The following is a 22,979-nucleotide window of genomic DNA, read 5'->3' on the forward strand; positions in this document are numbered from 1 at the left end:
ATCAGGCGGAAACCGCCGAAGTTGGTTGAGATTCTCCAGAAATAGCCACTACTTCAATTTTACGTATTTAATTGCTTTCCATATAGTGACACTGACAGTGACAGGTAATTTCTTTTGATTAATCGTAAGTATTAAATTAATAAGGTTAAATGAAAAGTGACAGTGACAATGACAGTAAAACTCGAAGGTTTTTTAGTTGATATTTAGATAGAATTGTCATATTATGTGACTTTTTGTAAAATAATACAGTTATAGGTTTTAAAATATTGTCATATGATGTCAACTAAAATTTTATCTTGGCTTTCTTGATCTAAAATTATCTTAGTATAAACGAAAATCGTTTTGATAAAAATAATTATATTTTACAATATGTTATAATAAATACTAGAATGGCACTGATATAAAATGAGTTATTTCTAATATTACGGATGATAAGTATATATCACTTGTTTTTGCATTGTTATATAGTAAGTAGCGTTTGATTTAGCAATAAGTAGGAATCATAAGTTGTGGCGATCCAGTCACCAATGGTTTCTGATCTTTCGGGCATACCGTGATCCTTAAAATAACAACAGAGTTAGACTTGTTGCCAGAAAATACTAACAAACTTACTTTTGTTGTGTTTCGAGAGTTTCTACTACCACGTCTGTCAAATATATCATAGGGGTCGTTAGTAATCTCCACGTGAGTGGGTTGAAGAGACTGCTGTTATATTTCCATTCAATTTCGACCGCTCGTAAGTGTTTTATCTCGTCAGTGGCAACTACTCGAGTATATACTTCACCTGAAAGGTCGATATATTTTTTTTTTGGAATCTTAACCTCACTTTTCCATCAACTTGCCTGGCTCGTAATATCCACTGATGAAACCGACAGGTGATGTTTTATGGGCAGATCCATCGATTGTGTTGTGCATTGTGAATACCAGCTGGCCGATCTCACCTTTATGCCTGACACTTTCCTCGCTACCAGAAACTCGAACCCTTATCCGATAGTGTCCCTCTAAACAACAGTAAACTTATCAAAATTTGTTATCCAGTGTGCCGTGACACTTACTACAAAACGGTTTAGCTTCGCTTGTTAATAAATATTGGTTCAGACCGCGGTTAAGGCCCGGACCATAAAATTTGTCATAGTGCTTGCGGCCTTCGAAGCCGAACGTTATGCATTTGGCGCCGTATTTACCGCAACCCCAGCATTTTCCATCCAGAAAGTCCTGAAAACGTTTAGATTCAGAAAACGGTGGACAGTGAAGGATTCAGTTGTTATACCTCATATGACGTACATGTTACGGACAAAAAGGAGCATTTAGGATTGATTGTTTCGATGAATATTTGATGGGCTCGCTCGTGATTGCAACTCAGATATTTCTTCATACCTAAAACAAAATAATTCTTGTTATTTGCGACGTTTTTAGCGACGTGGCCAGGATCTAGTGAGCCGATGTCAAGCGGCATGACAACCACGATGACAGTAACAAAGAATCACCGAAATTATCATTTATGATAATATAGGGCGGGAAAAAACCACTCGTTTTTAGGTTATGTTTATTAAAATATAACAAATGCGAACGCTTTCGTAAATATTTTGTTGTTATCTGGTATATATTTCGTGCTCGTTGGTTTATTTTACTCGTATCGATATAATTTATAAGTTTAAGGGGAGGGGGATAGGTTTAGAGACTTCAAAAATTTCAATTTTTTTTGTTCCATAAATCGATAGTACAACTATTCGAGAATATACGATATATGGGTATATATAGATAACATATAAGCGTTATAGTGAGCTAGGGATGCCGAAAATATATCGATATATCGATATTTCTGGCCGATATTTAAAAAAATATATATAAACCCATTTAATTATTTTAAATAAGCCTTTAAAATTGGTTCTTAATTTTAAATTTAATTATTTAATTGTAAGGGTTTATAAAAAATATCAATATATATATTGCAATAAATTATTGATTTTTTTTTCTCCGATATATATCGATATTTTTTAAAATATCGAAATATCAATATTTTTCTCGATGGCCGACGCCTCTATAGTGAGCGTCCTTGAAGGGAGTCTTGGAAGGATGCTTTGTTTCTTGAGAATTTGGACATAAATATATGGAAGTATTAGTGACCCAGCAAGGATATTTACATTTTAAAATCAGTTCTAACTTTCAAACAGTGCGTTTTATTTATACAAAAAATTTCTTCGTATCTCAAAAACGAGCATGGTATTTCAAGCGATACTACTAGACAGTCAAATAGCTGTAGTGAAAACGAAGAAAAAGAGAAAAAAATTAAAGAAGAAGAGAAGAAAGAAAAGAAAAAAAAGGAAGAAAGTGAAAATAAAGAAAATGAAAATTTTAAAAGCGTCTTTTAAAACTTGAATATTTCAAAATGGTTCCTTGTGGTACACTTGGCAAGACAGTAACAAAAAAAGTGTAAAGACAATAAAAATTGATGGAAAAAGGTAAAATAATATTAAAATAAGTTATATTTGATAACATTTTTGTTCAATTACTTTATTTAGATTAGGATTTTCTTGTATATCAAAGCCAAACCGAACTAAAACTCAGAGTTGATGCGGCAACACTGCAATGTTTCGACGTCACAAATATCCATGACGCATTACTAAAAAAAACTTTGAATAGACTATAAATATAACTTACGCACCATTGAAAAAGCTGCCTTTCTGGTCGTTGATAAACTGTGCCATCGTTTTCTCACATCCGGGCTGTCTGTTCCCACCGTTAGGGAAATAATCTACATGTCCTGAAAGGTAGTACCATAGTAAGGAGCGCGAAACGACACGAGCTTATATAAAATTACCTATGCTTTCTCTCATACCAAGTCCTCCGGTAATAAACTGTGTGGCGTCTGTGTGGATGATGTCCACGTAATCGGCCGCGCTGCGGTCCAGCCTCACCGGTCTTCCGGTCTTGGCGAAATGCGGCTCGGCCGGATCCAGACCCGATATTCGGCCTATAGTTAAATTAAATTCCTGTAAAGAGTGATAAAGTGACAGTCTGGTGAGAGCAGTTTCATGTCCTGGTTGGCCTTGACCGGAAATATCTCGGAAAACAACTTACTTCTTGCAAAGAATACCCGACATAGCCGCATAGATGGGCGCCCAGCGAATGTCCTATGCAGTGCGTGTGCTTCATGGTGTAGTTGTCATTCTGGGCCGCGATGTCACTTAGAAGGTGAGCAGTCATTTTACCTTGAACGAGACTTTCGTTAAAATACGTCCGAGAAAATACGCGATGTCATATCGTACCGATCAGTCGTATATTGGCTACCGCCTGAGTGTAGGGAGGGCTGGAACCACGGTGCCAATCCACCACGATAACGTTACAATCCTCCAGGTCCAGAAACTTTTGAGCCATTTTAACTATCTGCAAATAATTACACACATCTTGTCATGAACATACCGGGGATTAATCGTCCATAGAGTAATTAGAGATTTATACATTGATAGGTGGCCTTGAGAATTGTTTCGCGCCGTCCACCAACTAGGTGGCACTGTTATCGCCCTTTCGAGTCGTTTTATTGGGGTGTCTGAGTTGTAATACAAAGGTCCGTGGAGATATTTGATTGGTTTATTTGAATTTTTGTTACCTAGTTACTTTCTGTTGGTTATAGCACGTTTGATGTTAAAGACGACATTTTTTTGAATGAATAATATAGGTTCAAAAATACACCTTCCAATAGAACAGCCAATGCAATTCATGGCATGTACTTAATTAGTATGTAATTAATTAAAAAAATATTATATATGGAGTTATTGGATTATGTGGAGTTTTAAGTTAAGGATTGTACGGTAGATGGAGCAGCTAACATACACAGGCTCAAGAATTGATTAATAAATACTTTTTTGCCCGCTAGCTAAATTATAATTTTGTCTAAAACTGTTTCTTTATACAAACAAGTCAGAGCATTCTAGATTTCTTCGGCATTGAACAGTATTGACGTTGTGTTTATGAATAAAAAAGCATGGCCTACTATATTTTAAAATAATTATACATTTTTTAGATAATATTACCCAGTGTATACTTCCTCCTTCCATATAACCATGCGTAATAACGTAAATAGGTTTCCTTGCATCTATGCCGTAACTCGTCACGTACTCATATTCATTCACGTCAATTAATAAGGGACTTTCTCGATTACTTCTGGTATAGAGGAAGTAATTTGGTTCGATCTGAACATAAAAATGAGGTTATGTCAATTTTTATAGCGAAAATCACACGAAATGTATACGTACGTCTCTCAAATTGTTGGGAAATAAAGATACCGGTCGATTTTCTGATGTCCATGGTGGTGACAGCTCAAAACATCCATAAATTCCATAGCATTTCTTCGCGTTAGTCTCTACAAGCATAAATAACAATAGTATTTGTGTGAAACTATGAAAATATCCCTAACCTTTTCCTATTTTCATATAATAATAGTTGTACGAGCCTTCATCCTGGATAATACTTTGGTTCATCACATACATGAGTGTATAAAACACGATAGAACCATTGCCCGTTGTTGAATACATTTTTATAATAGTTATGCTGCAAAAAATGCGTTCTTCTTTTAGTAAATCATATCAAAATTCAGATCTAATTTTATTTCCGTTTATACTAGCGACATCTATTATAGGTTAGTTGAAAACACGTGTGTCATTAAGTAAAACGCGTCATAGCCTCACTTTTTCGAACATATTGTGTAAATGTTATCGTCCTGTTCTATTATTACAGTTATTTATCTATTTCTTTTTTTAAATTAATTCCAGTGCACGCTGGAGAAACAAAACATACCGTTATCGATTGTTTTCACAGCACTCTACCATCCGATCCGAAAAAATAGTCTTCTCGGCGGTTTTTTCACCAAAAACGAGTGTCCGTGGCAGAGTGACGGTAATCTTATTAAGTCCACGATCTGGCCTTATCGCCAGGGTCCAAAGTACGTGAGGTCAAGAACGGGGTGTTGAGAAAAGAAGACGAGACGAGCCACTGTTTAGTCTTTGCCGATTCACGCCTATATCCGGGTTCGGTCGACGTTTGAGTCGTCCAGTCCCCGCACTGATCCGTTTTGGTAGTTTTGCATCAGCACGTATCCGTGGTGACTGGTGTCCGTTCGAGATAACGCGCTAAGACAAATGGATGTCTTCAGATAACGGCCGGCATTTAATCGCAGAGAGCCGAGATAACGAAAAAAAAAACAAAATGTCAAGAACGAACGTATTTTATTGTTGGATGTAGGAAGTAGCTCACCGTTTCTACCGATAGATGGCGTCAATTGTAACAACCCAGGAAAGAGCGATAGCGGCGACATCACTAGATGATAATGGAAAACGTACATAGACACTGGCTCAGTTAGTACTGTCTATATATAGATGATCACAGCCGGTATTAGGAAAACTTCGGCAGTTTTCGTTTGATTTTGCGATGTTGCCATTTACAAGCGATCGAGGGGGTAAAATCCAATGAACTAAGGGAAGTAAACAAGATGTATAGTCCGTTCAATAAAAGAGTGAACTCACGTCATATAAATTAATGACATTAAAACGTAGCAATCTTGCCGCATCAAATTTGAGTTGTTGTTCATTCTGGCTTTAACATAACAGGTCAATTGAAAAGTTTCCGGGCTGACACATAGATGGCGCTACTAGAATTAAATCCATATCTTTTTTAGTTAGCCCTAATCCTCAAAAGATGCGTGTATAAATTTGGTTGCTGTCTGATCTTTAGTTTGTGAATTATAGCATTTTGAGTGAAGCAACTTTTGTTATTGTGAAAGAAAAGGATAAAAAGGAATTTCGCGTGCTGATAAAATATTGCTTTTTGAAGGGAAAAAATACAGTTGAAACAAAAACTTGGCTTGATGCCGAGTTTCCGGACACTGCCCCAGGAAAATCAACCATCAAGGATTGGTATGCAAAGTTTAGACGAGATGAAATTAGCACCGAAAACGGTGAACACAGTGGACCGCCAAAAGAGGTTGTTACCGACGAAAACATTTTAAAAATACACATAATGATTTTGAATGACCGTAAATTGAAACTGAATGAAATAGCAGACACTCTAAAGATATTAACTGAACGTGTACATCATATCATTCACGAATATTTGGGTATGAGAAAGCTCTGTGCAAAGTGGGTGCCGCGTGAGCTCACTTTTGACCAAAGACAACCAAAGATCAAGCGTAATAAACCCGAATTTTTGCGTCGATGTGTGACAATGGATGAAATATGGCTCCATCATTTCACTCCGAAGTCCTATCGACAGTCATCCGAGTTAGTGAATCCCAATGCACTCGCCAAACAGTTAAATGCGCGCGACGACATTGAAGTGCCTTGGCTCAAACGCAAACTACCATATGAATTGATTAATGGACACAGTGAGTGAGATATAATATTCTCTAGAATAAGTTAGGATAAACCTAAAGGGTCTTAAACTATAGTTAATTAAATAGCCACAATAATTTGTAGGTTAGACTTGTTTTATTATATTTACATTTACATATGACAACGGTGTTGACGAGCACCAACCGAAATCACATTTTATAAACCGATTTAGTTTGGACCGATATTCGGACTTCATCGCATCAGACTTCATTCTGTCTCTTTTTAACTAGAGTAATACTAACTAGCAAAATGAGAAAGAAAAATACCTTCAGTTTATAAAGTGAATTTGGCAATACGTTCGTCGGTGTTGATGAAGGACTATATCTGGAAGATTCTCCTCTAAATTCTCTTTATATCGTGATTAAAAGTTTGTCTTATAACTTGTACCAGGATGTTTGTGTCTCGACATCCAATATTTTACACGTTTAGATATACGTATATAAACACTGGACGTATATATGTGTCAACCGTATCAAATATAAATATTTGTGTGGTGATATTATTATTTTCACACATTCCGGGATGTTTTGCTGTTCGATTTTAGTAAACATATAACTATGACTATTGCACAGTAGTTATCGCTCGAATTCAAAATGAAGCTAATGACGTATGAGTTTGAAGTAGCCCGAACTGACCTCAAATTAGTGAAAATACATGATAAACGCTTAAAATAAAATATATTGCACCAGGGAAAATATTCGTAGCGTTTTTAGTAAATTTGGTTTCTTACTTCTTATGCTCTATTAATATGCCATATATCAGCAGAAGTTTTCATAGACTTATTGCGAGTAATAATTAGAGGGTCTCATGTCTCAATACACAGTGGATGGGTATATTATTGAATTATAACTCTCATGTCAATTGTATGGGAATATGTTATAAAAGATCAATTGAAAAGTTTCCAGCTTACCATAGTAAAACACATTTTTTTGGCAAAATTAATATTTTTATTCAACATAATTCCCTTCAAGGGTGATACACTGATTATTGCGACCCTCCAACTTTTCGATACCATTTTTGTAATACGATTTGTACTTTGCTTCAAAATAGATCTCAGTTTCGTTGATCACCTCTTCATTCGACGAAAACTTCTTCCTATCGAGCATTTTTTTGAGATTTGAGGACAGGAAATGGTGATAGAGATCATGGGGGTCAGATCTGGAGAATACGGTGGATGAGAAAGCAACTCGAAGTCCAATTCATAGATTTTTGACACGGTGCATTGTCTGGAAGCAGCACTTTCTTTTTCTTCAAATGCGGCCGTTTTTCGACGATTTCGTCCTTTAAATGGCCCAATAACGCTATGTAATAGTAGCTGTTGATGCTCCTTCCGTTTTCAAGGTATTAAATGAAAATTATTCCACACACATTCCAAAATACAGACGCCGTAACCTTGCCAGACGACTGTTGCGTTTTCCCACGCTTTGGAGCGGGTTCATCACATATCGACGCAAAAACTCGGGTTTATTACAGTTGATCATCTTCAAACACTGCTCCGAATCATCAAATCGTCGTTGTCTTTGGTCAAAAGTGAGCTCACGCGGCACCCACTTTGCACAGAGCTTTCTCATACCCAAATATTCGTGAATGATATAATGTACACGTTCAGTTGATATCTTTAGAGTGTCTGCTATTTCATTCAGTTTCAATTTACGGTCATTCAAAAGCATTTTGTGAATTTTTCTAATGTTTTCGGCGGTAACAACCTCTTTTGGCCATCCACTGCGTTCACCGTCTTCGGTGCTCATTTCATCATGGTGGTTGATTTTCTTGGGGCAGTGTCCGAAAACTCGGCATCAAGCCAAATTTTTGCTTCAACTGTGTTTTCCCTTCAAAAAGCAATATTTTATCAACACGCGAAATTCCTTTTTACCCATTTTTTTCACAATAATAAATGTTGCTTCACGTAAAATGCTATAATTCACAAACTAACGATCCGACAGCTGTCAAATTTATATGCGCGTCTTTTGAGTGTTAGGGCTAATTAAAAAAACATGAATTTAATTCTAGTAGCGCCATCTATGTGTCAGTCCGGGAACCTTTTATTGACATGTTATTTAGAAACAGGTTGAAAAGCGTGCGACTGTTGCTTTTATTGGTTTTCGCTCTACTTTCGATAAACTGGTCCTCATTTTGGCCAGCTGAACATGCTCCCCCAAAATGTATTAAACTCCATCAGGCATCTTACCATAGTTCTCATAGCATCATTATGAATCAGGTTATAACCTGAATTTCAGAATTCGGTATTCAACTCTAATAAGTTAAGACATTTCTGCAATCAGCTTGGTGTAAATGGTTCCAACTTTCTAAATATAATGAACATTATTCTCTAAGATCTCCTCATCTTCAAAGACCAATAACTTTTGACTGAGTATAAGGAATATACAGAAAGCAAACCTGTATAAGATGCTGGTTCAGTGTGAGGTTCTCTCTTGCCACCTTAGAACATGTCAATTCGCTGATTTGCCATCCGCGGTGGGTAACTGAAATACGGTAATCCCAATAGTACCACAAGGTCTGTGTCATTCGCAAAACTCCATAAACCTAAATTTCCATAAACCTAAAGCAACACCAGCAAAAAACTATTTGGTACCAGCTGTCCATTCTCCTGTCGACCACATGTAGTCCAACATCAAAATAAACAAGTTTTAGGTCAAACAATATCCTTCAAAATCTCGTGCAAATTCCTTCCACAAAAGTAGTGATAAGTGTTCGAACAAACAAACAAATGAATATACTCAAGCAACAAACTAACATTCCTACAGACCTGTGGCGTCCGCCACGACCCTTTAAGCCACCACGAATTCACTAGCAACAAGTACAAAGATTGGCAACGCCGGTGGATTGGTACCATGCAGTTCCAGGCTATAAAAGACCACCACGACGACGTCTCGTTCTCTTTTCTTTTCTCCATCCCCTTGTAACAGTACCACTTCCACAGCGCTACCGTACTTCCTCTACCTAACCTAATATCCTGTCAATTCTCCCGTCGGCCACATGTATCAATTTAATAACGAAATAAACAAGTATTTGTTCCAACAGGTGTTTTTAGTTCTCGTACAAATTCTTTTCAAATATAGTAGTGTGTTCGGACAAGCAATCGCGTCGACAGCCTTTCATTCCAACCGACCGACCCGACGAACATTCCTACAGACGCGTGATTTTAGCGCCATCTATTATGAAAAACTGAAATACTTTGCCAGGGGTTTTCTGTGGATAATGAAAAGGTAATAAAATAAAACAACTACATTGGTAGGAATAATATTTAATAAATTTAAAGGTACTTCTGAGTAAACAGTAGGTAAATTATCTACAAGTATACAAATTTGTTCCGTAAGTTCACTATATAATACCAATGAAACTCAGAGCAGCAGTTACGTTTGAGTTCATCAGCGGGACGCCATCTGTAGCCGCTGCCGCGGGTTCGTAGCTACTCTTAAGCGAAAATATTTCTATTAACATTCGATAGAATTCCAGAAAACAACGTTTCTCTTCGAAAACAGAAAAAAAACAACGCCAACGTACCGTCCTCCACCTACCGGCGGCTAGCGCGAATCGCTCGATGCATGTATTGGACCTTAAGGTGCGAGTAAATTCAACTACGATCTAATTCGAAAGTTCGAAAAGTGTATAAACACGGAATACATTTAGTGAGAGGGTGTGTGTTCGGGCTGGTCGACGATTGAGGCGGGGAAGTACGCTGGCGGGTAAATCAATTGCGATGTCGGAGATTCTATAGAGCGGAAATACGATTTTATCCAAAAATGTATCGGAGAATGGTTCGATACCGACCGGAACAGTGAAGTTCTCTTCCGAGCATTTTAACACTAATTAGGTGGGCAAAATCTCAGAAACTCGTTTCGAAATAAGACTCCATATAAAAATATAACACAAAAATATCATCTGGGGTGTTAAAAACTTGTTGGGTTCTAGCAGCGATGGCTTTAAACCAACTCGTGGTCATACCATACAAGAGCCCAATTAACTGCCTGTATTTCTTATCTATTTCGATAATAAATAAAGAGCCATCACCTTATACCAACACCGTTTTATTTTATCTTTTATTTACGTAAATACGTGAGTAAATATATTATTTACAAACACCAATAATTTAAGTTAAGTTAAAAACTGTAATAAACATTAATTCTAAAATTTTACACTGATCCAAAAATCATAACATAATTCTACACCGACTTTCTACGTAAATGTTTAAAATCTTACATGAGAAAAAATCATGAACCATTGGGGAGTTCACAGAACCTAAAATATATGATGAAAAATTCACAGATGACAAGCCATCGCTTATTATCCGATTAGAATTATTATTTCAAAATGTACTTCTAATTATCAGCCTTACAACATCTACAACAAAGATGTTATTAAGCTTAACTGTAAAACGGATGCATATATCCTTATAAAAATATTGAATAACATAATTGAAACGAGAACAACATTGTTTTTGTTTATTATAATTTGTTTTTGCATTTTCAAGAAAATAGATAACACTTAAAAGAAACAGCCATAAGAATGTTTTCTTTATCATTGCACAACTAAACGATAAATAAAGTCAAATCGTTACCTATTCGTATTTTTGTTTCACAATTCCTTAAAAATGTAATATCCGTAAGACTATTGGTATATGACAAGCAAAAAATTGAGAAAAAAGAAACAAATTTGTACATTGGACAAAATGTAGAAAACCGGGAACATATGGTATTATAATACAATCAACTGTTCTTTATTATTCTGCCAATGATTCCTGCTTATTGAAAAAAAAGAACCTAAACCGATAACTATTAGTTATTTTATATTCTCAAAAACTGAACAATTCCTAAAAATAAAATATCATTTCATAATCGGAATTAATTTCATACCCCCAACCGTATCTGAAATCGATATAATTCCTACAACCCTACCTACATTCAAAATATCATATCTCTAACATTATTAATCCATGACAAGTCAAATTAATTAATGAAAAGAAACAAATGTTGACATTCCACAAACATCTAGAAAACTAGAAAAATATGGTATTGAATTATAACTAACTGTTATTACCAATTTCTTTTTAAATAATAAATATAAGCAGGAATTCTTGAAATGAAAAAATTTAAATTTAATTTAATTTAACAATTTAAGCATCAGTTGTTATAATACATTAAAAAATTATTAAAAAACTTCTTTTTTATATTTTCATTTAAATTATTGATATTTGTAAATAATAGCTTTAGTTGTCAAAAATAATTGACAACGTGAAAATACCGTTAGCTTAATGTCAAGCCTGAATCGCAACTGTCCAATCAGTGAGCTTGCTTTACCGACTGAGTTGCCTTCCGGCTGACAAGTGACAAATATTTTTAAATATAAGTTGTGTTGTAGTTTCTAGACTTTTTTCGGGTAAGATCGTGCTAATTTTATACATCTCTCATTCCGCAGCGAATTTCATTCCTCGAGACTGTACCCGTGTGGGATTCGTTCCCATATGGAACCCCAACCCATTGTCAAGGTAGACGCAAAACTGCACTAGTTCCCGGTCGGTCCGACCCGCTTCCCATCTAAATTTCTCTACTGTTAATAAATATTATTCAACATATTTCGTTGCATAAATACTTTATAAATTGGATCACATTTGCAGTTCATATAGTGAACACTATTAAAGCGTGAATATAACAAATATTTTTTTCTTAAAAACTTACCATGGCCGACGTTGACCAACCCAGCTCGCTCATAATATATATAGATAACGATAAACTATCAACAGCACCGCACATAACCGTGCGGTGGTCCGGCCTAAAACGTATTCACCGATCGTCGAGAACGAAAAACTACCGCGAACTCGGGTCAACGTTTCGACCACATAAGGATCGATAACATGAACAATATTTTGCGTTTAGCACCCGGTCTAAAAAAGTGTACGGCCTGGTCGAGGGAGCTCCACCCCGGGAAAAATCATACGTATATTATTTCCTTGTTTCGACGATTCGTATGGTCCACATTGACTGGAGGAGATGGCAGACGGAACGAGACAGACAGAGAGAGAGACACCTAAAACTCTTCTAGGGGATACCATCAACGGAAAGAACGGAAAATCTCAACATCACGTGGAAACTGTTGGAAATCGTGTCCAACTGACGTGATGATCGTGTTTTTTGTACCCTGTTTCTAATTAATTAATGGAGAAAGGAGAATCGACTAGTACTAGCAACGCTAAAGCCCTCCAGTTTACAGAATAATATAAAAATAGTTCACGTCCAACTACGCTATGTAAAAATCCTTATAAAATACTTCCGGTGACTAAAGCAACGGTTCAAAAGACAAAGATCGAGGAAGGGTTGGGTGGAGCTCTTTCGCAGGATCTCTTACAACTATTAAGGTAAATTCTAAGCCTAAACCACTACTTGAATACTACGATTATTGATATGCTATCGGTGACATGATTCTGAAAACGTAAGGTAAATTCGTGCACGATGAGGTGACGTTTCAAAATGACGCTTTGTTTTATGTCAGTAACATTTCGACGAGAACATCTCAACTAATTCCAGCTAGGGGTATGGTCGTGAGCTTACAGTCGACATGTTATGGTGAACTCGAAAGATACGTGAAAGCTAAAATGCGACGGAAGCCTCAGCACGGTATACTCGTCGGTTCCTTTTATGTATGTAACTCCCTCAACGAACCTATGCTGACACTTCCCGATCGATGATGCCGTCATCCCAGGCAAGTGCTTATCCTTCGAAAGTGCAATACTAATATATACGTATTTTACAAGAATCTAAAAACAAATTCTAAATATTGTCCACGAGTAGGGGCACTTAATCATCAAGGACAGCAGAGAAACTGTTGCTACACCTTTCCTCTGATGACAACAATTACGTGGGGCAAAACACGAAAAATCGGCACTTCCCCCGGGATCCCTTTACTCTCCTCTTTGTTCCTTTTATTTTGTTTTATTTTATTTTTTTGGTTTGGTTTAAAGCTTGGTCTCGGAAAATTGCGTGATTCGTGTGTAAATTCGAGTCGTCGGGAATTTACCATTATTGAGATGATCGAGAACTTAAAACTAACGGTTTTTAGTTTAAATAAATTTGCAACTATCGTTCGTCGTGATGCGCCTGTTCCCAAACAATATGGATTCTCTTGTGTTGGTGTATTGATGATCATATGTGGTTTTCAAAAGAAAAAATCCATCAATAGTAAAATTACTTAAATAAAACAATGGACCCAGTCTTGCACAAAATTGAAATTTACTAGATCTATCAATGGTAAAAATACTGAAGTCAGAACATTAGATGAAGCCTTGTACAATATTGAAATCAATTTCAATAATGTAATATATTGAAATCTAGACACCAGAGATTTGGTATTGCTGCAACACCTAATCTCATCAATACACCTAATCTATCACCAAATTATTCGTATAAAATAATTGATTATATCCAAAAAATATTAGGTTGATGAAATATTAAAAACACTTTAATTGGCACTTAATTAAAACTATGATATGATCAATTATTTTTTGAGTTTAGTTATCCCTTTAGCTATTCAATTCTAGATCTTTATGCACCTGTAAAATAATACTGTACTTTCGTAAAAATCGCATATATTCAAGCCTGTACTGGTTATAAAAGCCAAAAATCACCTTCCAAAAACGTCTTATGCAAAAATACCATTTTTTCTTTTTTAGGGTGTATCCCCATATCCAGTATTGCCATTAGTAACAAATATATTTAAGTTAAAACTGTTGGTCAGCTGTTGTAAAAATGGTGAATATACAGTTTCAAAATGCAAAAATTAGATTGATCGTGAACAGAAAAAAAAACAGTGACAAACAGCTATACCAACAAAAATTATATCTAAACAAGGATTTACATAAGTTCACATTTATCCTTTGCCACCCGGCTGTTGGTCTTACCGCCTACATTAAGACTCACATTTCGGGACTTTTCTAAATTTAGTAATTCTTGGAATAATTGCTTCACATTGTGGTTGGTTTTTGCTGAGGTTTCCATGAAACTAATACCCCACTCAGCTGCTTGAGCTTGGCCCTCTGATGTAGATACCTGTTTAATAATTTCAGTAGTAGATCTTCATTAAGCTAACATTCCTCTTACCTCTCGCAACTCAGCACTTTCATCACATTTATTACCAGTTAACATAATTGGAATTTGACTTAAATCTGGCCCTTTCAGTTCTTTGATGACCTCAAATATCGGTTTCAGCTCTTCCAAACTTTGTCTACTGCACACTGAGTATACAAGAATAAAAGCATGACCTGGAATAATACTAAACATTTAAAAAATCTACATATTATTGTTCTGAAGTGTTTACCTTTACTGATAGAGAGCCTTTGCATTGCAGGAAACTGATGTGATCCTGTGGTATCTGTTATTTGTAGAGTACATATGTTCTTGTTGCAACTAATTACCTGAAATAAATTGATGGAAAATTATAGCTCAATGTTACATTTTATCCTGCAAAACATAATACAATTTACTCACCCATTATAGTTACTAAAATAAAAGGAACATCAAGTGAAATCAAGCAACAAATAATACTGCAACAAAATAAATAAGAACATAAAATACATAAATTAATTCTTTACCAAATAAAATCAGAAAACACCTGCTCTTTTGTTTATGTTTTAAAGTATAACACTACATATTATATGTTCTTACTTGTCGATATGTATCTTCAATGGTGGGTATATAACTCTCTCTAAAAGTGCCTTTAACAAATCTAAGCACCAAAGAGCTTTTCCCTACACCACCGGCCCCAAATACTACCACACGGTAGTCGTTACTTTGTTCAGGCATCACAGCTTTTTGGAAAATTCTTGCGAGTTAGTGTAATTCGAAAGAGGTTATATTATGCAGACAAAACTATGCTGCAAAAGGTGTCTTTTAACGCGTCAATCAACAACGAGGGCATTTTTCGTTTCTTGCACCTACGTTATTGAAATTTTTCGAAGAGGTTTTTTAAATAAATGTTTAAAAATAATAAATCACTGGCTCTAATATAAAAATTAAAAACTTGTATTGATTGGTTAGTTTTTGACAGATCAGGGTGTGGGAGGGCAACATTTACCCCACTGTTTTAGAGCAACTGGGGCGTATATTAAATAACATTTAAACATGTAGATGTAATTTTTAAACGAATTGTCGCCAATTGCTTTTTGGAGATTTAAAAATATTTTTAAAAATTGGATTATTTTGTATAACCAGATATTTAGTATATCCTGAGAACTTAGTAAAATACATTTGGCAACGACGTGTTTTCTTGTCAAAAAGAATGAGACCATAATTGTCATTATCAGCTGTTTACTGTAACATATTTCGGAAGTGTTAAATTTTTAACAGGAAAAAGAAAACATTACTCTATTTTATTGTGCAGTGAATATGGCAGATGTGAAGACTTTAGAGCACCCTACTTTGAAGGTATTTGCGTTAAATATTTAAGTGAAAAAAACAGCGTGGATTATAATTTTTAGAGAAATAAAAACATTTTGTTGATTTTTATGGATGTTATGGCGTAGTATAAAAATACATTTGGATATTAATATCTTTGGTTGATTTTTCGTTTTCATTAGATCGTTATCTAATTTAGTGCTAATAAACACTAAATATTGCCTAAAAATGTACAATTCTTCTTGTAAATAGTTTTTTTAAACTTAGGTACCTTACGAAATTTTAAATAAAAAATTTCGCACAGCCCAAAAGACATTAGATAGAGAAGTATCTCATGTCCAGCAAAGTGTAATCGAAGTCGAGAAGTGTCTGTCGTCGAATCCAGAGGTTAAAGCCAAAGAAATCAGCAATTTATTAGGTAAGGACGATTGTTTAATGTTGCATGACATTACGATTTTTTCCAAAATCATGTGAACGAAATTATGCTGGATTTTTTTTGTACCATATAGGTGGTATGGTTGAAAAACTGCACGTTCTGAAACGTAAAGCGGACGAGAGCATTCTAGAGGAGATAACAGCGGCGAATGTTTGTAAAAGACGCCTAGATCATTTAAAAGAGCATGCAGCGGCTACGTCTAGCTGTAACACAACAGGTAATACTCTAAAAATCTTGAATGTGTTGTGATTCGTTGAGTCAAAAGAATTTCTTCATTGAGTTAATTAATTTTTCCTAGCAGCTGTTAGTCAATGGAGGAAAAAACGACTGGACCGAATGGTGGTGGAGTACTTCTTGAGAAACGGTTTCTATAACGCCGCCATTAAGCTGGCAGAGCGGAGCGACATCAAAGAATACACCAACATCGGTATTTTGACATTATGCCCTAAAACAAAATCACCTGCTCAGCCGAATTTTATTGCAGATATTTTTCTGAACTCACGCGAGATCGAGAGATCGTTGGCGAACCGCGAGACCCAGAAATGTCTGGCCTGGTGTCACGATAACAAGTCGAAACTGCGAAAACTGAAGTCGACCATGGAGTTTAACATTCGTGTCCAGGAATTCGTCGAGTTTATTAGAAAGGTGCATACTTTTTTTCCTCCTTTTTTTATTTTTTCTCGTTCTGACGCTATGCTTTCCAGGATCGTCGCATGGATGCAATTAAACACGCCCGGAAATATTTTCCCACCTTCGAAGAAGAACACCTCACGAAAATACAGAAGGTCATGGCATTGTTAGCGTTTTCTATCAATACAGGTTGGTTTTTAGTTTTATATGAAAGAAAACATGTTTAGTATGAATGAAGTTCCCGATTTTATTATTTGCATCTCTTCATATGTTTCATGAATAATATACTGTCATCATCATCTAACTGTACCTGCTTTAAAAAGTTTTAAGACCACATATTGCTGTTGCTACTAATGGCTTGAGGATCTCATTAATTAATTATGATGTGCATATTAATTTTGTTCTCATTAAAGTGAATTTTCTCTATGTTTATCACATGATTCAGCTTATTGGCTCGTCGGTAATTTTACAATTTTTAATGTAGATTACCTATGTTATGATAATATGAAGGTACTTAGGATTATATTAGCTTTATTTGGTTTAGGTAGATAATTTTTTCAATGTATTGTTTCAAGTATATAATTATCTTAGTATGAAAGAAAATATGTATTTAAAAAGTGAGAATAATAAATTAAATTAGTAAGCCGTGGATAAATTATAAAAGTTTCAGTATTGAAAACAATTAAAAGCAATAAGTTTTGAGGTGTTGGAATAGTGCTCCTGAGAATGTTACAAGGTAGTAAAATTTACACTCCAATTCTTCCGTGTGGTTCTAAGACTTGGACACTGTTAAGTTTTTTATATGCCATGATGAAAGTAAAATTTTAATGTTTCTCTCCGAGATTGTACTATAAATGAAGTAATTCGTTTAAGATGCGAGAATTACTGTACAGTTGAGAAGCAAATTCGGTGATGCAAATTCCTCATGCATTTCTGTTGAGAAATCAACCTTTTGGGTGGGAGGTTCAAGAAACGCACCGGATCACACAGAGCTAACAGAATCTGAAGTCAGACTAGTTGTGGAAACTCCTCAACAATGGCGAGACTTTGTCAACAACAAACAGTAATTGATGATGATGATGAAGATAAAACAATGATACAGAACATGAACTGCCACAAATGTTAACGATTTCACATGTTTTTAGGTTTACCAGACTATGCCGCATTGTTCAACTTGAACAGATGGAACTTCCTCATAGAACAATTCCGCCAAGAGAACTACAAACTGTATCAGCTTTCCAGTCAGTCCATCTTCACTGTAACTCTACAAGCTGGCCTGTCTGCGCTCAAAACTCCATATCCTTTTATGAACTCAATATACATAAGGTTGCGGCAAAAGTAATTGCGGTTTTGTCTAATAGAAGTCTCTTATTCATGGAAGCCCTACTCTATCGCGTTTGAAAGATGCTGAGGAACATGTGTGATGTCAATCAATTTTACTCAGTCAAGAGTTGTCGTGCTTTGAAAATGACTGGAAAATGATGACTGAAACTGAAATTACTTTTCCCGCAACGCTTTATATACTTATTAAATCCATATCGTGACATATTACGATTCCTTAACTCGCCCCCCACTCATTGCTACTCAGACAACAATGAAAACCGGAATCCCGCTTGTCCGGTCTGCCAGGACGATTTGAACAAGTTGGCCGATCCCCTACCCTTCGCCCACTGCTCTCAGTCGAAGCTCTACTGTCACATCACCGGCCTACCTCTGAACGAGAACAACCAGCCGATGATGTTGCCCAACGGATATATATACGGCGAACAGGTCTGTATCCCATCTGCTTGATGCCGCGCCGGTATTAACCGAGCTTTTCAGGCCCTCGAACTGATGGCGAAGGAAAACAACGGCCAGGTGATCTGCCCCAAGACGAAAGAAATATTCCCGTTCAAGAAGGTGGAAAAGGTGTTCGTAATGTAACCTTTATGTGATACTCAGGTGTTATATCGTCACGATGCCATTACCTAGGTATAATTTCTCTCCATTAAGTTTTGTTGATTTGTCGAAGCAAACAGAAATCGTTTAGGGTTTATAGGTTCCGTAGAGGTCGAAATCCAAAATATCGTATCAAAATTAGTTTTTGGCCTTCGAATAAAAGAAAGAGCTTCTCCATGTTTGGTAATAGTTATATATATATACATATATCTATAGTAGTGTTATATAATTTCGCGCGACAGCGACGTGATCATTTCTCCATTATTGTTAAGGTGAATATACGTGATGTTAACTCTATTAGTTCCGTTCACTTTTATGAAATCTCCCATTGATTGATTAACCTATTGTTGGTCGATGCGTCGTCGATTCCGACCGCATGCGATTTCTTGTTTAGTGATATCAGATTAAGTTAAGGATACTTTTTAATGGATTCTATTTTTAATTTTATATGTAATGTTCTAAAGATACATTTAATATAATTTTATTTTACAAAATGACTGTTTTCATTTCTTTTTGTGGAGTGAATGTGCGATACCCCACGGATAACGATTGAAATCTGAGTTTAGTGACGTGAGTGACATCGTGGAGCTCTGGATAAGGTGATTAAAGGAGACCATGGGTGAGTATTTCATGAGATTAAAAGTGTAGAGAGCTGTACATGCATCTCTGGAACAGCTTATGACATTTATATGATCCGTATCGTAATTGTTCATCACTAATCAACACTAACAGGTCTGAAAAACATTTTGATTTGCATTAATATACTTATATTCTCTTAACAATAGGCTTCATAAAATATTTTTCTTCGTCGTCAACATGATTTCTGATCAAGTGGATCACACGGGTTGGTATGATCTTATATTTTAGCTGCTATTGTCTCGCGTGATAACTACACTAGATACTCAATTGTTTTCCACATATCAGTTTGTAGTTTTTCATTTGTCATATTTATAGGTAAACAAATTTGAAACATTTATTTATTTATTTTAAAGAAAAACTTGAATAAAGGCTAATATTTTAGGATTAAAACGATATTCTTAGGCTAGAAAAAATCACAATACCTCTACAATTTCTTCGTTAATTTGATTCTGATAGGTTTAAACATAATCGACTTTGTCTTAAAACTTTTAATAATAGATTCAGTGTTTTTCTCTTAACGACAACATGGTTTTTGCTCAAACGGATCACGTAGGCTGGGATGTTTTGGATATTATTTCACGATAGGTCAATGATAACTAGATTAGTTAGTTGTTTTTCCTTGAATTTTCATGTCAACGACGTTGATCAAAGTTAAATAAATTTGAGACCAATGAGGAACTTGAAACATTTATTTGAAACAAAAACGTAAACTCTAACTAAATGCAACAACGATAGACATATAAAAATCATTAATATACATAGAGATCGATATTATCCAAGATAGACTTCTCGTTATCTTCGAGGTACACTGAAATGTCATCGGAAGCTAAGTTCAGATCCAGATCATCGTTGGTCTGCGTATTGTTCCTCTTGTTCCTCTTGCCTTGACGTTTTTTCTCGGAGATCTTTCGTTTTTTGCCGGTGCTCTGACGCTCCTCCACCACCGTCAGCACCTTGATGGTTTTCGGTTGGTTCTGTTTTCGACGATAGTATCTTTCAACGAAGCCGAAAGTCTTCAATCGTTCCGGCAACGACATTGCGCAGGCGCGGACTGCTTCTCTCTTGGAATATTGTATTCTGTGATAAAGCCGGTTTGTTATAGACGGTTGGAAAAGGTCGGTGGATACGTTGGCCTTGAAACTATGGAGGTTTTCCGTCCTAATCCAGGATCGGGTTACTGGTTCGCGATCGAAAAAGGTCACGTTATACCAGGTCTAAAGGAGAAAGGGAGAGAATGACGATGAGTCGTTTACATCATGCTGGACTTACCGGAACAACGGAATGTTCGTCGTCCAACCAATAGTAACATCTGAGATCGGGATCATCATCCACCATCGCAGGCCACCACGGATGACCTTCGCATTTGGCCCACACAATACTACCAGCGTTGTACTTAAAAAATGGACTTTATTTTAAGGAAACTCGAATGAAACAAGATTGTTTACCTTATTGTGTATAAGACTCTGCTCCTCTTCCGGAGATATTTCAACGCCTGGATCGTTACAGCTATTATATTCAGGGTCGGGGTTCATGTGGCAATACCATTTATCTGGAAGTTGCAGTGGATCTTTGCAATCTGGCAAGAACCGAGCCTAAATTTCAACATATAAAGATGAAAAGAAACTAATGCTAACAATAAATTATTAACCACCACCTTATTACATGTATCACAAAATGCATACAAGCCGACGTTTCTGTATCGTTGTAGTTCATCAAGCTCGTTAAGATATTCATTAAAAGGTTTGTTTTCTTCTTTTGTAACTAATCGAACTTCATCCACGCTCTTTTTCTTATTTTTAGGCTTTAACCCCCTTTCATTGGGGGTATTTAATGACGATTTATGATCAGAATTTATTTTATGCTTTTTATTCAGTATCTCTTTCTTCGAATGTGTTGCCATAGAAATCTTCGATTTTATTTCTGTCTTTTTGTTGAGATGATGGTGTTTCTTGGATGAATTTGCTACATTTTCTTTGTTCATTATAGCAGTATTACTATTAGATTCCTTTTCCAGTCTGTTTTCTTGTCTATGGTCACTTTTTGGTTTGGTTTTTGGAATCCTATATTGCTTTAATTCCTCAATCAATTTACTTTTTGGTAATTTTTTAGGAGCATTTTTAGTTTGAACATTCATTTTGTTTTGGTGAAGGACCTGACTGCTACTCGGCAAATTTACTTCTGAATCAATTTTATCAATTTTTTTGGTGTTCGATATTTCTTTTAAAACTTTTGATTCGATTGGTGTTGAAGTTTTGCTTCTGGTACCACTTTGAAATTGTTTTTTTGCCAATTTCAAGTTACTACAACACACGTCAATCAGGTCAGGGCTTATAATACTGCTACTATTTGAACTCTGACTGTATTTCATTGTTTCGGGCAAGCTGTTGTCAGCCATGCTTTGAGTGCTATTATTAAGTTTCTCATTTAATTCAATATTTGATATGACACACTGACTAAGACTATCATTTAAGGATGATGTTGATGCTTTTTCAACAGGCTCTGTGTTTATGACTTTATGAATGCTATTTGTTCTTTCAAGAGCCCGTTTTTTCAGTTTACCTTCAAAAGTTTTGGTGTCACTCTTCAAGAATTCATGGCTTTTTGTCGCTTGGACTAGCGACTTTATTGATCTTTTTTTAATGGGGATGTGTAGGTTTTTATAGTCTTCTTTGGGGATGTTCGAAGTGGAAGAATTGCTTCTTTGGTAAGGAATGATAAAGGAACTTTGGGTTCTGCTTTTGCTTTTAAGCAAGGATTTTTTGTATAACGGCATTTTGATCTTACTTATCTTCTATCCTAAAAATGTAGAACATATGTATTTCAATGGTATTGATAATTAATTTAGTGGCGTTGGTGGCTTAATAACTGACTATGAAAATTCATATATTTCAAACTGTTGAAGCGCTAATATCCACAATAACACTTGTTGCCATTGTTAATTATTAAAGGTTAAATATTTATTAAAGCAAAAAAATAATACAAACCACACGATAATACTATGGTTTTTTTACCCTAGTGTCAACAAGAACCATAGAAAAAGAATCATCAACAGTTTTCTTTTGTTTATTCCAATTTCTATTGGTTTGATTTGGATATTGCAATTTAGCCCTTATATCCCTATAACCTAGAGGCATCATTTAAATTATATATTATAGAATATACGATACTTAGAATTAATTATTCCGAATATTACAATAAATAATAAAATCAGATTTCCTTTTCATTATAAAAAAATGTTCATTCAGACGAACTTAATCTTACCGTTGATTAACCAAACACTTTTCCTAATTAAAATGAATAACCAATCTGTTATTCGCGACTCCGGTATCATAATAATCCCCTCTACATTTTCGGGATTCTTGGCTATTTTCAAATATGCAATTGTTTCAGAGGCGGGATAACTAAAATAATATGTTTGTATATTTAAAGCTTAAATATTATGATATATATATTAAAACGAAATATGCATTTTGTAATTGCATGTGAGATATTTTCAATCACAATGATTGAAAAAAATTATCCGGAAATGCAGGAAAGTTGAGAAGA

At 35.5% G+C, this 22,979-nt stretch overlaps 5 protein-coding genes and 1 long non-coding RNA gene across 9 annotated transcripts; 2 read left to right on the plus strand and 4 right to left on the minus strand.

Annotated features, from left to right (window-relative positions):
* Positions 1-340: 340 nt before the first annotated feature.
* Positions 341-22,508, minus strand: LOC143199437 (pancreatic triacylglycerol lipase). Of its 2 annotated transcripts, XM_076409257.1 has the most exons (14): positions 22,423-22,508; positions 5,254-5,365; positions 4,418-4,551; positions 4,257-4,363; positions 4,035-4,193; positions 3,270-3,387; positions 3,082-3,212; positions 2,822-2,993; positions 2,666-2,764; positions 1,271-1,377; positions 1,056-1,215; positions 843-1,001; positions 613-784; positions 341-559 (listed from the first exon to the last, which is right to left on the minus strand). In XM_076409257.1, the coding sequence occupies exons 3-14, from the start codon at positions 4,533-4,535 to the stop codon at positions 484-486; spliced, it is 1,578 nt and encodes a 525-aa protein (XP_076265372.1). In that variant the 5' UTR covers positions 4,536-4,551; positions 5,254-5,365; positions 22,423-22,508; the 3' UTR covers positions 341-483. The 2 variants fall into 2 exon arrangements, with proteins under 2 accessions (XP_076265372.1, XP_076265371.1); XM_076409256.1 differs by lacking the exons at positions 5,254-5,365; positions 22,423-22,508 and adding an exon at positions 4,798-5,129.
* Positions 5,883-9,425, plus strand: LOC143199443 (uncharacterized). Its single transcript, XM_076409265.1, has 2 exons — positions 5,883-6,379; positions 9,152-9,425. The coding sequence occupies exons 1-2, from the start codon at positions 6,016-6,018 to the stop codon at positions 9,196-9,198; spliced, it is 411 nt and encodes a 136-aa protein (XP_076265380.1). The 5' UTR covers positions 5,883-6,015; the 3' UTR covers positions 9,199-9,425.
* On the minus strand, positions 9,636-12,226 carry LOC143199446 (uncharacterized). Its single transcript, XR_013006423.1, has 2 exons — positions 12,083-12,226; positions 9,636-9,821 (listed from the first exon to the last, which is right to left on the minus strand). It is a non-coding gene; the product is annotated as an uncharacterized LOC143199446 (long non-coding RNA).
* Positions 9,636-15,339, minus strand: LOC143199442 (GTP-binding protein Di-Ras2). The gene is made up of 4 exons (XM_076409264.1): positions 15,062-15,339; positions 14,715-14,811; positions 14,498-14,658; positions 9,636-14,446 (listed from the first exon to the last, which is right to left on the minus strand). The coding sequence occupies exons 1-4, from the start codon at positions 15,197-15,199 to the stop codon at positions 14,252-14,254; spliced, it is 591 nt and encodes a 196-aa protein (XP_076265379.1). The 5' UTR covers positions 15,200-15,339; the 3' UTR covers positions 9,636-14,251.
* Kaz (E3 ubiquitin-protein transferase Katazuke) lies at positions 15,663-19,288 on the plus strand. Of its 2 annotated transcripts, none has more exons than XM_076409258.1 (9): positions 15,663-15,820; positions 16,058-16,208; positions 16,300-16,443; positions 16,525-16,653; positions 16,711-16,871; positions 16,931-17,045; positions 18,002-18,152; positions 18,431-18,626; positions 18,678-19,288. In XM_076409258.1, exons 1-9 carry the CDS (start codon positions 15,782-15,784, stop codon positions 18,777-18,779), a joined length of 1,188 nt encoding a protein of 395 aa, XP_076265373.1. In that variant the 5' UTR covers positions 15,663-15,781; the 3' UTR covers positions 18,780-19,288. The 2 variants fall into 2 exon arrangements, with proteins under 2 accessions (XP_076265373.1, XP_076265375.1); XM_076409260.1 differs by having other exon boundaries at positions 16,528-16,653.
* LOC143199435 (uncharacterized) lies at positions 20,109-22,793 on the minus strand. 2 transcript variants are annotated; one of them, XM_076409254.1, is made up of 5 exons: positions 22,695-22,793; positions 21,088-22,229; positions 20,879-21,025; positions 20,703-20,825; positions 20,109-20,647 (listed from the first exon to the last, which is right to left on the minus strand). In XM_076409254.1, the coding sequence occupies exons 2-5, from the start codon at positions 22,204-22,206 to the stop codon at positions 20,183-20,185; spliced, it is 1,854 nt and encodes a 617-aa protein (XP_076265369.1). In that variant the 5' UTR covers positions 22,207-22,229; positions 22,695-22,793; the 3' UTR covers positions 20,109-20,182. The 2 variants fall into 2 exon arrangements, with proteins under 2 accessions (XP_076265369.1, XP_076265370.1); XM_076409255.1 differs by lacking the exon at positions 22,695-22,793 and adding an exon at positions 22,418-22,551.
* Between the last annotated feature and the right edge of the window lie 186 nt (positions 22,794-22,979).

The sequence above is a fragment of the Rhynchophorus ferrugineus genome, unplaced genomic scaffold (assembly GCF_030347505.1).
Source record: "Rhynchophorus ferrugineus isolate W39M unplaced genomic scaffold, kcgeb_rfMv2 rfM7, whole genome shotgun sequence".
Lineage (NCBI taxonomy): Eukaryota > Metazoa > Arthropoda > Insecta > Coleoptera > Curculionidae > Rhynchophorus > Rhynchophorus ferrugineus.

Excerpts from the sequence above, each read along its gene's own strand:
- Kaz (XM_076409258.1), top strand. The coding sequence starts at position 15,782 with ATGGCAGATGTGAAGACTTTAGAGCACCCTACTTTGAAG. Across the intron at positions 16,872-16,930 it reads TCGTCGAGTTTATTAGAAAG|GATCGTCGCATGGATGCAAT; the intron begins GTGCATACTTTT and ends TATGCTTTCCAG. Across the intron at positions 18,627-18,677 it reads GATATATATACGGCGAACAG|GCCCTCGAACTGATGGCGAA; the intron begins GTCTGTATCCCA and ends CGAGCTTTTCAG.
- LOC143199443 (XM_076409265.1), top strand. The coding sequence starts at position 6,016 with ATGATTTTGAATGACCGTAAATTGAAACTGAATGAAATAGCAGACACT. Across the intron at positions 6,380-9,151 it reads TGAATTGATTAATGGACACA|ACCTGTGGCGTCCGCCACGA; the intron begins GTGAGTGAGATA and ends ACATTCCTACAG.
- LOC143199437 (XM_076409257.1), bottom strand. The coding sequence starts at position 4,535 with ATGTATTCAACAACGGGCAATGGTTCTATCGTGTTTTATACACTCATG. Across the intron at positions 4,194-4,256 it reads TTCCCAACAATTTGAGAGAC|ATCGAACCAAATTACTTCCT; the intron begins GTACGTATACAT and ends TTTTATGTTCAG. Across the intron at positions 785-842 it reads CAGTGGATATTACGAGCCAG|GTGAAGTATATACTCGAGTA; the intron begins GCAAGTTGATGG and ends TCGACCTTTCAG.
- LOC143199435 (XM_076409254.1), bottom strand. The coding sequence starts at position 22,206 with ATGCCGTTATACAAAAAATCCTTGCTTAAAAGCAAAAGCAGAACCCAA. Across the intron at positions 21,026-21,087 it reads TTTGTGATACATGTAATAAG|GCTCGGTTCTTGCCAGATTG; the intron begins GTGGTGGTTAAT and ends GTTGAAATTTAG. Across the intron at positions 20,648-20,702 it reads ACGAACATTCCGTTGTTCCG|ACCTGGTATAACGTGACCTT; the intron begins GTAAGTCCAGCA and ends TTTCTCCTTTAG.
- LOC143199442 (XM_076409264.1), bottom strand. The coding sequence starts at position 15,199 with ATGCCTGAACAAAGTAACGACTACCGTGTGGTAGTATTTGGGGCCGGT. Across the intron at positions 14,812-15,061 it reads TTGAAGATACATATCGACAA|GTAATTAGTTGCAACAAGAA; the intron begins GTAAGAACATAT and ends AATTTATTTCAG. Across the intron at positions 14,659-14,714 it reads AAGGCTCTCTATCAGTAAAG|GTCATGCTTTTATTCTTGTA; the intron begins GTAAACACTTCA and ends GTATTATTCCAG.